Genomic DNA, 15,167 nt, shown 5'->3' with positions numbered 1-15,167 from the left:
ATCATTTGTAGGAAATAACTTTGACACTTTAGAGAATTTTTTGCTTAAGTGGAAAGTCTTGCTTTTGATGAGATGTATGCTTTTTAACTTACATTTATATATTATGTTCATTTATAAAGTTATTTTATAACTTTGTAAGATTATAAAATCTTACAAAGGTAAGATTTTAATAACAGCAAAAAATAATATGTTAATATTAAATATTTACAGAGTGCATGAAAAGTAATTTTTTAACATGAAGTATATGGATGTCTCATTTTTTTCACTTGGAATGTAACATATACACATAATCTAAAAAAATTACAAGAAACTATTATTTACTGCAATTTTCTATTTAAAAAAAAATAGAAGTACAAACATGTTGCGTTCTTGTCCATTGATAAATCAAATGGGTATTTTGTGAAACCTAAAGGAGATTTTGACCAGATTCAAAAAACATTTATATTCTTTATTTACTCCTAGTTATATAATAATAATAATAATAATAATAACAATAACTAGTAAATGTTGATTTTCAGATGTAGAAATCTTGAACTTTCCCCAAAGTTATCAAACACATTCCTTGCTTTTCTTTTTTTTTTTTTTTTTTGAATAGTCATGTGTTTCCTTGGGCTAGTAATTAGTATTTCTGTTGGTCACCAATGTTTTCTGAAATCAACATGCCATCATACTCTGTATGTCCCGATTACCTCGGTGAAGGAGGTTGGCCATTTTGTAATAGCTATAGGCAGGCCCCAACCGAACTTTCTTGAATAAAAAATCAAATGTAAAATCAATGCTCTATATGTCTTAGCAGTCCATCTAAGTTCAAAGTTAATTAAAGGCAGATGCTACATGACATGGAGGCAGACCACTTCCCTTATCAATGTATAATTTATTGAGGAAAGGATTCATTGAATGTTTAGGCTTGTCCTACAAGTATGAGAGAGAACATTTTTCCATGCCCTGTTAATGATAGCCTGAAATGATTGCCAATATCCACAAAGACTCTTTCGTAAGTTTCTTTAACATTTGTATTCAGTTTTATTCTTCCTGGAATAGATAAAAACAAGCACAACAAACATAAAATTGGCAACATTAAAAAACACTCTAGGCTAATTGTTTCATTGCTATCTTAATAGACTAGATAGGGAGCTAAAGGGAAGGTTATTATAATAATGATACTCTAGTAATAATATCAATAGCAGCATTTAATATTTACTATGTGCCAACCATTATTTTAAGAATTTTACATATGTTAATTTTTTTAATCCTTAAAACAATGCTATGAATTTTGGAATGTAGAATACTTGAACTCTATCCAAAGGTAGTAAAGAAATATACTCTAGCAAATTTCTCTTTATCAAACACCTTTCTTGCATTTGAATAATCATGTATGTCTTTGGGCTAGTAAGAAAACACTACATCTATTTGAAAGGTCAGGAAATTGAAGAATAAAAAGGCAAGAAACTTGTTCACTTAGAGAGATAATAGAGTGAGTGGGAGAGCCTGGACAGTGTGATTCCGGAACCTGGATCCTAACTACTACCTTCTGCTTTTTCAAATTCAATGTCATTCCACGTTTACTATTTATTGACAACTGGCTCTGCATATACAATTTCTAGTTAAAGTTGGTCACTGGTCAAAATGCAAGGAAGTATTATGAAATAATTATTTTTAAAGAAAAACATAATGTATATTTCTATTGAGTAGCACCCATAAGGAAAAGATCCAGCATGTATATTGTTTTATTTTTACTTGATACATTAATGAAAACTAACATGTATGGGGAATTTACAGTACTGCAGTCTGTGTGCTGGCGGTTTTACATGTAGCAAGTAATTTACCCTTTGTTTATCCCACTGCGGAGCAGGTGCTATTATCCTCACTTCACAAATGGAGAAGTTCAAGGTCAATGTGACTGAGCTGCTTACCTACGTGTCAGAAACAAAATTTCAATCCAGATAATATTATTGCAACTGCTTAATATGGAAAAGTGAAAAGTTTTAAGCCACATGTCAAAGGGAAGAATTTTAAAAATAAGGTTATTGAGGAAGGAAGTTTCCATGCTGCAGTAGAATTCAAATATAATACAACTTTTGAAAATCAACTAACAAGATAAAAGTCAGCTACTGTCTCTAATAAGTAGAAAAGAGCATACTACTACTGTACTCTCTTTCCATTATGCCAGCAGGAAGTGCTCATAAAATTAAGCATCAATAAAGTAAAGAGAAAATTAAACTTTTTTTTAAAGCATAGGCACAATTAACCTGTGAAAATTACTCATATTGGATGGTAATGAAGCAGATAGCTTAGTGAAATTGAGAACACATCTGATTCACTATAATGGGATTTTCAGCTAGATCAAATCACATGTTGTATTAGTCATTTTGAGTCAGCACACATACTGATTAGCAAAAAGGTTACAAGAGAAAATCTTTCCCCAAGGTCAGAGGGGCTGTGATTAAAAAATATGGCAATAGCAAATACGCAGCGCATCTGTGTGTGAGGGAATGCCCTGCAGCTCCCCAGCAGTGCCTCCACTGTCTCCAACGCACAGCTCTGTCTCTGATGCACCATTGCCTCTTGGTTTGTCCAGTAGGTTCCACTTCTCCACTTCCTCCTTGAGAACTAGGAGAAAGAGGCTTCCTTGGTTTTGAAAGAAGAAAAGGAGTTCACAGTAATTTCTCATGCAGTAAAAGAATGTAACTATCATTATGCCGTTGCAGAAAGGTTGGAGAGTAGTTTGCAAAGTGGGAAAAATGAGGGCAGTACTCCCCTCAAGACCATGGCTGTTTTAAAGGTCTCTGCCTTGAGAATTATGTGACCTGGACTTTTATCTCCTTTCTACCACCTCTTGTGTGATAGTAGACTATAAACCTTCACTTTAAAGAGATGACCATTCCAGTTGAATACTTTATAGTATTTCCCTTCTGTAAAGTGGTTGAATTAGATTAACTCATAAGATTATATATTTGTAATATCCCCTTGAATTATTACTATCTATATCTTATAGAAGCCTGCAATTGCACCCTTTAAAAACAAGTCTAGAATATATAGACATATTTCAGTGCTCTTTGCAATTCATTGTTCATACATTTCCATGATGAGAGCCTGCTCTGGGCTTTCAAAGGCTTGCTTCTGCTGAACCCGCATATTTCTTGGCAAGAGGACATTCATATTCTTCTGATTGCTCAAATTAAATAATGCAATTTTTAACACACTTTCAGAACATATTACTTGTTCATGTTACTTGATTTTTTCCTGAAAAGTTTTTATCACTCTATTTGTGTTCTGAGAATTTATCTTTCACCCTTTTTGCTCTCATCACTTATATTTTCTTTTATCCTGAAGTTTACTGTTTCAAATAAAATATATTGAAAGAGGTTCTGTCATTCACATAAAATGGTATTCAGAATAAAATTGAAAAATATTCTCTAGAATGATAATGCTTGCAAAAAATCACACTATGAAGAATTCATTTCTTTTTGAATTAAACTTTTTATTAAGTAGAATATAAGCAATTGACAATACTGAAAATTTTGTTCCTTTTTTTATTACTTTTACAGATCTGGATAATGTGGAAGGCATTGCTGTGGACTGGATTGGAAATAACCTTTACTGGACAAACGATGGCTATAGGAAAACCATTAATGTGGCCAGGCTGGAAAAGGCTTCTCAGAGTCGGAAGACTCTTTTAGAGGGAGAAATGTCCCATCCCAGAGGGATTGTGGTGGACCCCATTAATGGGTATGAAATATTCTATCAGCTTTATAAAACAACAAATATATTAAACTTACTTTTACATGTTTCATGTAAAAGTTTTATTTAAATTCATGTATGAATACATACTTGAGTGGTCTGATTAGAAAAATTACCTAATTAGTGATTTTCTCTTCAAGAGAATATGCTAAATAAATATGTTAAAATAAATTGAACTGACATAAATAAATTATTTGTATAAAGAATATATTTACTTGATTTATACAGACAAGTGCCATAATTCTCCATTTTAGACAGCTTGCCACCAAGATAAATAATTAAATAAGATAATCAATCAATTTAACTTTTTAAAGGCTATTGAAATTTAATATATTCAAAAGTAACCAAAGCAAGCATATGAATTTGTAAAAAAGTGGAACCCACAAATGGGAAAAAATAGCCAAATTTTCTGTACATTTAGTGTGAACCTGACATGCTGACCAGGTTAATGTCTTCCTCTTCTGTAATCCTCAAGACAATTCTTGGAATTAGTTGCTAACTTCATCATTGTTTTACAAAAAAGAAATTGGTAACTGATCTTCAAAAACTCTTCAATTATTAAGGGACTGGGTAGATATTTATTTTATTTCAATTTTTTATTGGGTAGAGATTTGAGCCCTGATTGCCTGTCTCCAAGACTGTACTCATAGCCACTATGCCACTTTTTACTAATCTAGGTCACTAATCACATCATTTTAGACATAACTGTATTTTCCATATAGTGACAGAATTTTATAGTATGTCCTATATTTTAAGATGGAATATATTATATATAATTCCTGTGAATATATTTTCCTTTGATTTTTATTCAGAGCTATTACCTAAACACAAACAATACTGTGCATATAGAAATATTGAAGAAGTGTAAAAGTTCCTAACAGTATTTCAGAATTAATTGAGTACATTGTATCTTTTTCATGTACATCTCTTTTATGCGGTTTTTATCCCCTTCATTGTTTAAAAGCAACATCACAAAATGGATATTCTTCATAGCTTACTACATACATACAAAAAATTCCTATTTGAATAGGAAGAATGTGTCTCCCTTATCAGCTGAAATCACCACTTGCCTTTCCTAGAATAATTTGTGTTGAGAATAAAATCAAGGTGCTTCTTTGCAGGCTGACACCAAAGTAGTGAATGAACTCATTGTGTTTCTGTAAGACATAATTATAAGGTAACATCAGTGATTTTATGTGTAGATTCTGCAATTACCTGCTCTACTCCTGGTCTTTTAAACCAAGACATCCATCTGACCTTTAAAACCAAGCCAATATTAATTTTAAAAGGAAAATATTTATTCCACACTGTCTAATTCCATTTTAAGCAAGGTGCTTTAAATATGTCTTAAAACAGCATGTACTTTCTCAGTATTCTGTTAGAGAAAAATATTTTCTGAGAGAGTTACAGGGTCTTTGTGGCACTCTGGAAGATGACAAATACGAAGATCATAGAATCATATGATTTGGAAGGACATTTGGAGACCACTAATTCCATCTCTCTCTTCAAATTTAGGAATCCCTTTTAAGATTTCCATAGCAGGCAGGCATTCAACCTACATTTGAAACCTATAGAATTGACATAGTTTATAGTATTTGGGGGAAATTCTGAGTGATATGATATTTTCTTTTTGTTAAGGCAATATCAGCATCCCTGTAATTATTGCCTTATAACTAGCCCTGTATTTATCTCTATTGCTACAAAGAATGACTGTAATATTTCTTCTACCCTACAGATTTTCAAATAGAATACAATTCTTGTGCACTGACATGTAAAACAGACATACATGTGCATGAACATATGTGTGTGTATCTTTTTTCCCCTCTCAATATACTAAGACAGAGCTCTACACCAGGTATATAGTGGTTAAAAAAACAGGCATAACCTTAACCCTCATGAAGCATCTTGTGTCATCTGCAAGGTTAGGAGTGGATATAGAATAATAAATCAGTATTAAATGAGCACTAATACAATTTCTATAGAAGAAAGAGATGAAGGAACACAAAAAGGTTAACATGATGGAAACTAATGATAGAAACCTATGTCAATAGATTTGCTGAAAGGCCTCTTTAAGAAGGCATCATGCAGACTGAGACTAAGATGTAGAGAGTAAATCAGCCATGGAGAGTAAGGGAAATGTTAGATCAAGAAAATGGTACATTCGAAGATCTTAAGTTGGGCAGGGATTGAGGGTCAGAGAAACTGAATGAAAACAGTGGTGTTGGAATGCAGATAGCAATGGAAAAAGGAACTGAGATGCAATTGGAAAGGAAAGCAGGCCCTCACCTACTGTGATGAGAGCTTGGTACTCTGTCCTTAGTGCAGGGGTAAAATAGAAAAGTTATACAAGCATATTTCTATTAAAAATACTAAGCTTACTGTCCTGTGAAGAATGTATTAGAAGACAGTAGAAATAGACATGGAACTATATGAATTTAATTATCCAAATAATTGTTCAATTTGAATGCAGTTTTTTAAAATTTTTTTCATTATGCATTTTAATTTATTATTTATTGTACGTTTCACAATTTTTAAAAATGAGGAAGCTATTTTAATTCAGAAATTCCATTTAAAATAGCATAATATAACTTTAAGCAAAACATTTAAATAAAAATAATTTATTTACATTTTTTCTACCATAATACCTACTTACAGCTGTTCACAGAAGGAGAAAATCTGTGATTGCCTGTTAACAAAAATATGATTTATTTCAGAAATGTACTTTATTGAAAGCTTCATAACCAATTATAGGGCCAGTAGAGAATTAATTTTTTAATTAAATCATATGTTTATTAACTACCATACAGATCAATAGAAATCAGTAAGATGATAATTGTCCTCAGGACACACAAACACAAAATTACCTATAAAATAAATGATATATACTTTTCAGAAATCACTGACATTTTAATACAGAATTGAGCTTTAGTGGATGAATAGATTTCCCAACATTCTAAGGTTGGTCCCAGGGGTTGGGGTGCACAGTCATAAGGTTAGTCAGTGTTCTGTAGGGACAGTAATAGTAATCGTTTGCAGGGGTGTCACACTCATTTTCGCCAGGGGCTACATGAGCCTTGCAGTGGCCTTCAAAGGGCCGAATGTAATTTTAGGACTGTGTAAGTGTAACTACTCCTTAACAGTTAAGTGAGAGCTCAGCGCTGCCGCTGGGTAGAAACGAGGTGGAGGGCTGAATTCAGCCCGCGGGCCTTGTGTTTGCCACCTGTGGTTAAGAGGAAGCAAAGTCAGTGGCGGTTCTGAGGTGAGATGACTTCCTTAAAGCTAGAGCAGAGGGTATGTGAAGGAACACAGTAGGAGATGAAACTAGAAATAAGCAAAAATCTTCAATGTTTTGATTAAAAGTTTGGATTTCTTTTGCTACAAAAGAATAATTGAAGGGTTTTGAAGATAAAACTCACATATTTCCATTCATGACTTAGGAAGACAAGTATAGCAGTGTGACGGGCATGTGGTAACCAATCCGTTAAGAGGTCCCTTTGAAAAGGGATGAAAGACCCACTGTAGCATTTGTAATGGGAACAGAAAGGTGGGGATTGAGATGGAAAGAAGAGGATGGCAGTCTTCAACAGTTAGAGAAACGGGGACAAAGCTGGAGGAGGAATCAACTGGGGCAGCACTGTTCCTAAGCTCACCAGTGCAGATAACTCCCTCCTCCTGATGATTCCACATTTCATAATTTATATCAATAACTTAGAAACCTACAGTACCAGTTCTCACTTCTCAAAATATTATCTATATGGCCTATGCCCAAAGCTGAGTGCATATTTTCCCCAAAGAAAATCTAGTGCACAGGTGGCAAACACAAGGCCCCGGCCAAATTTAGCCTCCACCTTGTTTTATCCGGCTGGCACCTTGTTTCTACCCGGCGGCAGTGCCGAGCTCTCGCTTAACTGTTAAGGAGTAGTTACATTTATACAGTCCTAAAATCACATTCGGCCCTTTGAAGGCAACTGTGAGGCTGATGTGGCCCCTGGTGAAAATGAGTTTGACGCTCTTGCTCTAGTGCATCCATATCTCAGTTAATAGTTAACACGTTACATGTTATGTCAATAACCAAGTCAATTTTTTCAACAGTAGAATGTATTTTACTTCTATGACAGAGAAGCTCTTAATGATGTAAATATTTCTAGAATTGACCAGCAGTTTAGTACATTTAATATCAATGTATTAAATTGATAATACCATTTAATTTGGGGACATGGTTAATGTCAACAAAGTCAAACTTAGTGTCACAGGGTACAAATATGAAGAAGAAAGAATCCTTGCCTTTAATTATTTTGATGTTCAACTGAATGATCAGTATGCGGCACCATTAAATGCAGTGCAAGGCATAAATTCAATAAAGACTGTAAGATAACCAAAGCAATAGTCACTAAGAGTGAAGGAAAGAGTCTATTTTGTCAGAGAATCTAAGGATAAACTCTATAAAAGTTTTTTATGTGAACAGGCTATGAAAATTAGAAATACATTTTTTTCTTTCCTTATTAGCATAAGGCCAGGTTAATTGGATTTGATGGCTACCCAAATTCTACCTATAAAAATATTTATATTTGTTCCTGTTTATTTTATAGGTTATATTTTCTATTTTAAAGAATTTTCAATTTTGATATTGACTATAAGGTGTTTACAATATAACTTTTAAACAAATAGCATAGTGGGTAGATGATGATAAAATATAGGCTCTATCAGATTGGTGTCTCTTATTTAAATGTTTCTCTTTTATTTTGTTTGAATAAAATAATGTCAGTAATACATCATATCACAACAATCGTTCGTTAAGTATAAAACAATACGAAGTGTGTTTAGAATATCCAGAACTAGTCCTCATGTGCGCATGCATTTGTGTGATTTGAGTTAGAGTCATCAAGCAAACAAGCAAACAGACAAACAAAAAATTGCTGCTATGTTCAAACGAAAACTAGAGGGAAAGGTAATTGCAACTTTTAACAAGTCACAAATTAGCAACAAGAATAAAAGCACATTGATTTACTGATTTAAGATTTTAGGAAAGTATCAACAGGGAGGAAAAAGTTGCATGTGTCCCTTGTACATAGTTGATTTATGTAGTTTAAGTTGAGTAGTGATATCTAACTAGTATAGGATTAAAATAAAGACAACAACTCTTCTGTTTATTCCTAATTTGTCCCAATAAAAAACATTTGAAGAACACACAGTACGTAAGATAAGTGTATTATTATCATGTTTATTTCTAGGATTAGAATGCATTTTGACTAATGAAATTCACCAGTTTCAGTATACTCCCTCTGGTCTAAAAGGCACATCAACATAATTGCAAACTGCTAAGAAAAGTTTTCTTTAAAAGCTTCATTGGCATGAAATCATGCGTAGTGTGTTTCAGCCTCAGTTTTCCCAAATCCGCCTGTTGAGAGCACTGTGGGATTATTAGTCATGGGTCAGATCTGTCTGGGATTCCCTCAGACACTCCTCAGGGTCCACAGAACACGGAGGCAGAAAATCTAATAAAGGCATTTCTAGGGTAAGCAGCTTAGGAAAGCTTCGGCACTTTATAAAGTTGTCTATGAGGTGACTGAATTAAAACTTACACTTTAGCTAGTAACTCAGGCATTTTCACATGACCCCAAAACAATGTAAAAGGAGGGTTTTAACCTTACTCATGAGGGAACTGAAGCATTAGCTCAAGGCCTCCTATCAAGTGATTTGTTATTAAAGGCAGATGCCTTTGTTTGAGATAGAAATTAAAGCTCAAAATCTTAGTCAGTCAACCCACTGTCGATAAACTCATGTATAGCCAAATCATCTTCTGTGGGTTTTGGCGTAAAAATAAACAGCAAAAAAGTGTAGGTAATTTGCATCAGGATGACAAATTAGACCTGGCCAAACAAGTACAGTATGATTGTACCTTTTAGATCAAAGATAATCCAATTGCCTGTCTGAAAAAATAGTAATTTATCTGAGATTAAATAAAGTCAATTTGATCATTAACTAGCTGTTCTATGGGTTCTCATGTTAGTCAACCTGAATTTTAATTACATAATTGATTATATGTTTTATGAAGTGAACAATATTTAAAAATACTCAGTAATGCCTCAAAAAACGTTTTCCAAACTTGGTGTCAACGCCAAAGAAAATCAATATTTGGCATTTATTGTTAGCTTAATTAATCACTGAGGCCAATAAGTGGGGTAGTGGATTTTCTGTACTGTGTCCAAACAAACTGGCTCTGCTGAACAGGTCTTTCCTTCTCCTGGTGCTTGAGAGCTGCCTCCTCCCATGGGCAGATGTGCATTTAGGTAGGAGAAAATCAGAGTGTAATTAGATTGTATGAAGGTGCCCCGTCTGAGGAAGTGTCCCTCGATACAGTGTCTAGTTGAAATAACGTGTGTGCTCTTGTTTGTCGTGTCTTAGTTGGATGTATTGGACAGACTGGGAGGAAGATGAAATAGATGACAGCGTGGGAAGGATCGAGAAGGCCTGGATGGATGGCTTCAATCGGCAGATTTTTGTGACTTCAAAGATGCTGTGGCCAAATGGTTTAACTCTGGACTTTCACACCAACACCTTATACTGGTGTGATGCTTATTATGATCATATTGAAAAAGTGTTTTTGAATGGAACTCACCGGAAGGTAAAGGACAAATGCTGCTGGTTTTAATCCTCAGGCTTGTTTTTTTCATGGAGTGTTGTTGTGTTGTATTAAGAATACTTTCAAGTTTATTTGTACCCCTCTGAGGTGGCTGCCAGTAGTCTCTGTGGGTGGCTAACGCAGACTGAGCATTAAGTGGTGCAGCTGGCACTGTGCTTGGGAGAATGAGCCCAGCTCACTGTGGTGTGTCAGCATTTGTGAGATTTTTTTAAAGCAGTTCTCAGGATGTTAGAGTTGTTTTAAAATTCAGCTTTTCTACATTATTGATGAGTTTGCCATGACCAAGAAACCCAACTCTTTCCAAATATCTTTAAAATTTCAGCTCAAATTTAGCCTATATATTATGAAAAATTAATTATAATGCATTTATTTGAATAAAGAAATTCATGACATGGAAGCATAAGAGTAAACTGAGCTTCGGGCTTGTTGATATGAATAGATGTCAACTTCTTCTTGCCTCTTCTGGTAGAATTATTGCAAAATGATTCTGAAATTCCGGGGTAAATTAAGGATGTAGTTGACTCTGTGACAGAGCCAGTGTTGGAAAAACATCACCTCTATATTTTGTCTTACAATTACCTAAGCATGTAGGACATTATGAACGAACTTCAACTGTTACATAATGGAAAAGTGAAATATTCAAAATTACCAAAGTGCTTTCTTTGATACTCCTCCTCCCCCTCCTCCTCCTCCTCCCCCTCCCCCTCCCCCTCCCCCTCCCCCTCCCCCTCCCCCTCCTCCTCCCCCTCCTCCTCCTCCTTTCTTCTTCTTCTTCTTTGTTTATTTATTTATTTGGAAAGAATAACTGAACAATTGCTAAGCCTATTATTCATTTTGAATTCTGTTTAAGAAATAAATAGTATACTAGTCAGTTAAGATTATTTCATTAATTGATTCACTCTAACAGTGCTATAAGTATTTTTTCCAAATGAATAAAATTCATTGGCATTTAACCTAATGTCACAAAGTTCACAGGTGCTAAACATCTATGATTCCTTTGAAGATGTTGACATGTACACAGTATAGATAATATTTTAATGGCCAGCACGTTTTAGCTGGCATGGAAGTGAGAAAAAAAAAAAAAAAAGAAACTGTCTCATTTATTCAATATATGGAAATTTGTTTTGAAGAATACAGATAAAAGGAGAAAAATTTGAATTGCTGATCCTACATTATTTGAATAATTCCCTCAATTCTCTAATATTAAATAAAGTGAGTATAAAATGTTTTTTCATACTGTATACAATCCATTTTGTACCTGGTGAAAAAGTATTACCATTACTAGAGGTATCATTCCTTTTTTTCCCTATAACCCAATGTAAAACAGGACTCAAAACACAATTGCTCCATTTAAAAAACAAAAATATAAAATTATAATGTAAAGAATATACCATGATAATCAGAATTGAAATTAGCTAGTAAATGTTTACATTTACTATTAGTAATTTTTTCTATGTTCAAAACTAAAATCTTTATCTTTCTCCCTATCATCTCCTACTTAATTTGCATTTGCTTAATTAAATAGGCAGCTCCCTTTCACTCCCAATGTCTTGATACCATATTCTATTCTATCTTTGGCTGTTGGATGAACAATATTGCAACACACAAGGAGGAACCCCAAACAACTGGAATTATCTTCTAGAGGGCAGGCCGTTTGTTAGTATAGGCTTTCCCCTCTAGGTGAGTGCCGGCTGGCATTGTTGTGAGAGGCTGTGTTAGGCTTCAGTGAAGGTTTTTCGAAGACCTCTTCATTTCATTTGCCCATTTCATGGTGGGTGATTTACAAGCACACTTACCCACACTGTGCTGAATGTTCAGCCATTTTTGACCAAAAATGGCATGATCCCTATGCCCCACCTCCCTATTCACCTGATCTCACTCAGAGCCAGTAATTTTTGTTTCCCAGAATTTAAAAAAAGTGCTCAAAGGGAAATGTTTTGCCAACATGGAAGAGGTGAGACAAAAAACAGCAGAAAACACTAAAAGGCATCAACATTGATGAGGTCAAAAACTGTTTTCAGCAGTGGAAAAAAGTCACCATAGGTGTATTGCATCACATGGAGAGTACTTTGAAGGTGACTGAAGTTTAAACATGTAATAATAAATACACAATTTTTATAAGTAAATCCTGGGTTTTATTGTCCCCTTCCCTCAGACATAATAACAGTAATTACTCAGATCAATTTCTATCCCAGGATATGATTCTGAAATATTACAAAGAAAAGACACAGGGAAGAATGAAAGCAAATTTATTTTAATGTTTGCATTTCTTAACCATATGCATAAAGCCAAACATGAGAAAGTTCAAATGAATGAAATTTAAATGGCCTCCTTCAAATAATAAATTCTAGGAACAGAAAAATATGCTCACACTGTGAAATCCATTTTGCAAATACACTGAAAGAAAATAATGAGTTATGATATTAGGTAGATAGTGATCTACCTGATCTGTTATACTTATTTGACTACCATGTTCTATGTATATTTAGCTATGTTTCAGAAGGCAAGTTCTGAATTTTCACAACGTGTTTATATTTTACAGATCGTTTACAGTGGGAAAGAGTTGAACCATCCTTTTGGACTGTCACACCACGGGAATTATGTGTTCTGGACGGATTATATGAACGGTTCCATTTTTCAACTAGATTTGATAACGAATGAGGTGACATTACTGAGGCAGGAAAGACCACCCCTGTTTGGACTTCAGATTTATGATCCACGAAAGCAACAAGGTATTAAAAACCAGATAAAATTGCTTCTGAGTTTCACATAAAATAAAATTCACAGTAGTTTCAAAAGGTTCTATTTGATAGTGTTGGCTGAAATCTTGTGATAAAAGGTATCTAGCCACACAGAAGTCAATCAAATCTTGGGAATTCTGTATGCATGAAGTTCAAGGGTTTCTCCAAATGCTTCCTTTTTGATACCATTTTCACTGGTCTTTTAAAGTAAAAAAAATATTTTTAATGTTTTCAAAGATTACTATGAGCAATTAGAAAAGCATTATTGGGGAAGGGATATTCTAGGAACATATTTAAAAGTACATTATATAAGAAAATTACATTTTCAACAGTATCTTAGTATATGTTATCTGATTAGTGTCATGTACATTTAAATAACTTTAATTAATTTCAGTGGTATAAAAGTAAAATAATCTACCATGATATTCATGTCTTATTAAAGTCAGAACTGTTCTGTTTTATCTATATGAGTTATTAATACTTATTAGGCTACCCACAAATAGCATGACTTAAAACTTAGGCATTAAACAAAGAAAACCATTTGTAAATTATACACTAGATATTTTGTTATGAATCTAAAGGCATTGTTCCTTTTATAATAAGGAGACATTTTTGTGGACATTTCATGAGTATATGGTTTAATACATTTAGGGAAAAAAATTATATCCTGAGCTTTTCAATGCACATGTTATCAATAGGAAGTTACCTAGCAACAAGGTTTTTTTGAAGATATGTCATATTTCAGCTAAAAGAGGGATGTTAAAAGCAAACTATCTCAATCAAGAACTTCATTTTTTCTACTGTATTAAAAATCACCTCATTGGGATACAAATATAATTTCATAAAATCATGAAAGTACATGAAGAGGGAAGTGCATAAATTTTAATAGCTAATAAAAGATACAATTATCTTTAAAGTAAAAATGAAAATTTTTGAGATGGCATAAGCTATAGTTGTAAACAAAATAAAAAATAGAGCAACAGCCTACATGGATCATATGGCAATATTTTCTGTTAAAGTCGCATTGGTCCCGCCTGCCTCCCCCATTGTCACTTGTGTCCGCTAAACCGGAGGCAAGAATATGAACAGGAAAGCCCATCTCACGTCCTGCCGTGTTTCCTCTGCAGGGTTGTTGTTCCCTGTAATTCCACACTCATTAGTTTCCTGGATTTTATCTCAACAATCAGTATACAATCATATTTTCTCTTTTCATTCTCTTTAGAAGTTGTTCATCTTGAATGTCATTGCTAAACTCTCTGTAGTCAAATTCCATGATGTTTACAGTCTTCACTTTGTTTAAAAAGTCCCCCAATTAAAAGAAACACATGGGATGATAAGTGCCCCAGCTTACTATAAAATGGACTCTGGTTTAAATATGTATCCTGACAAATTTCCCTTAAAGTTTGGACACATCATAAAAACTTTACAAAGAGAACAAATGCTTTCTTCCTAAAATTTCTATAAAGAGTAAATATTTGTTTCAAAAAAGTAAGACAGAACTGTCCTTGTATTTTAAATTAATTAATTTGCTCTTACCACTTCTCAATATGAAGGCATATATTTTTAAATTTCCTGGAACATAGGCATTTTAAAGAAATATTCAAAAGAGTGAGGGGTCGCAATCATAGACAGTAAGCGCACACCTCTGATAGTAATATGCGGATTGCATCCCAACAGTCATGAGGGATATCAGACAGTGTCGCTCACATACAATTGTTTAGTGCTATCGTTTGGATGGACAGTGATTTTTTTAAAGTTCTTTAAAAATTTATAATTAAAGGGATACTAAAATGAAAATGTATCCCTGATTACTAAACTCTTTGTACAGCTTTTACTGTAGAAATCATTATGCACTGTCTTACTGATTGTGTCTGGCCAAATTGATTGACTACTTTTCATTAATTCAGGTCAAACAATCAATTAGTTTGAGTTTTCTAGCCAGTCTTCATGAGTAAGGATGTACTTGAATCTTTTGAAGTGACAATACAGTATGGAAATCATGTCTGATCAACATCTCTTATTCAGTCAACAGACATTGAAAT

The 15,167-nt window shown here is 33.8% G+C and overlaps 1 protein-coding gene across 1 annotated transcript in view; it reads left to right on the top strand.

Annotated features, from left to right (window-relative positions):
* LRP1B (LDL receptor related protein 1B) overlaps window positions 1–15,167 on the top strand; it is a 1,720,016-nt gene that overhangs the window by 1,025,652 nt on the left and 679,197 nt on the right. The window contains exons 13-15 of the mRNA XM_053919407.2: window positions 3,549–3,729; window positions 10,147–10,366; window positions 12,927–13,116. Of these exons, the coding sequence (XP_053775382.1) occupies window positions 3,549–3,729; window positions 10,147–10,366; window positions 12,927–13,116 (591 nt within the window). The remainder of the gene's footprint in view (window positions 1–3,548; window positions 3,730–10,146; window positions 10,367–12,926; window positions 13,117–15,167) is intronic.

This window comes from Desmodus rotundus, chromosome 2, assembly GCF_022682495.2.
Source record: "Desmodus rotundus isolate HL8 chromosome 2, HLdesRot8A.1, whole genome shotgun sequence".
Lineage (NCBI taxonomy): Eukaryota > Metazoa > Chordata > Mammalia > Chiroptera > Phyllostomidae > Desmodus > Desmodus rotundus.
The sequence above is the reverse complement of the archived record's forward strand: the minus strand, read 5'-3'. Positions and strand labels throughout refer to the sequence as shown.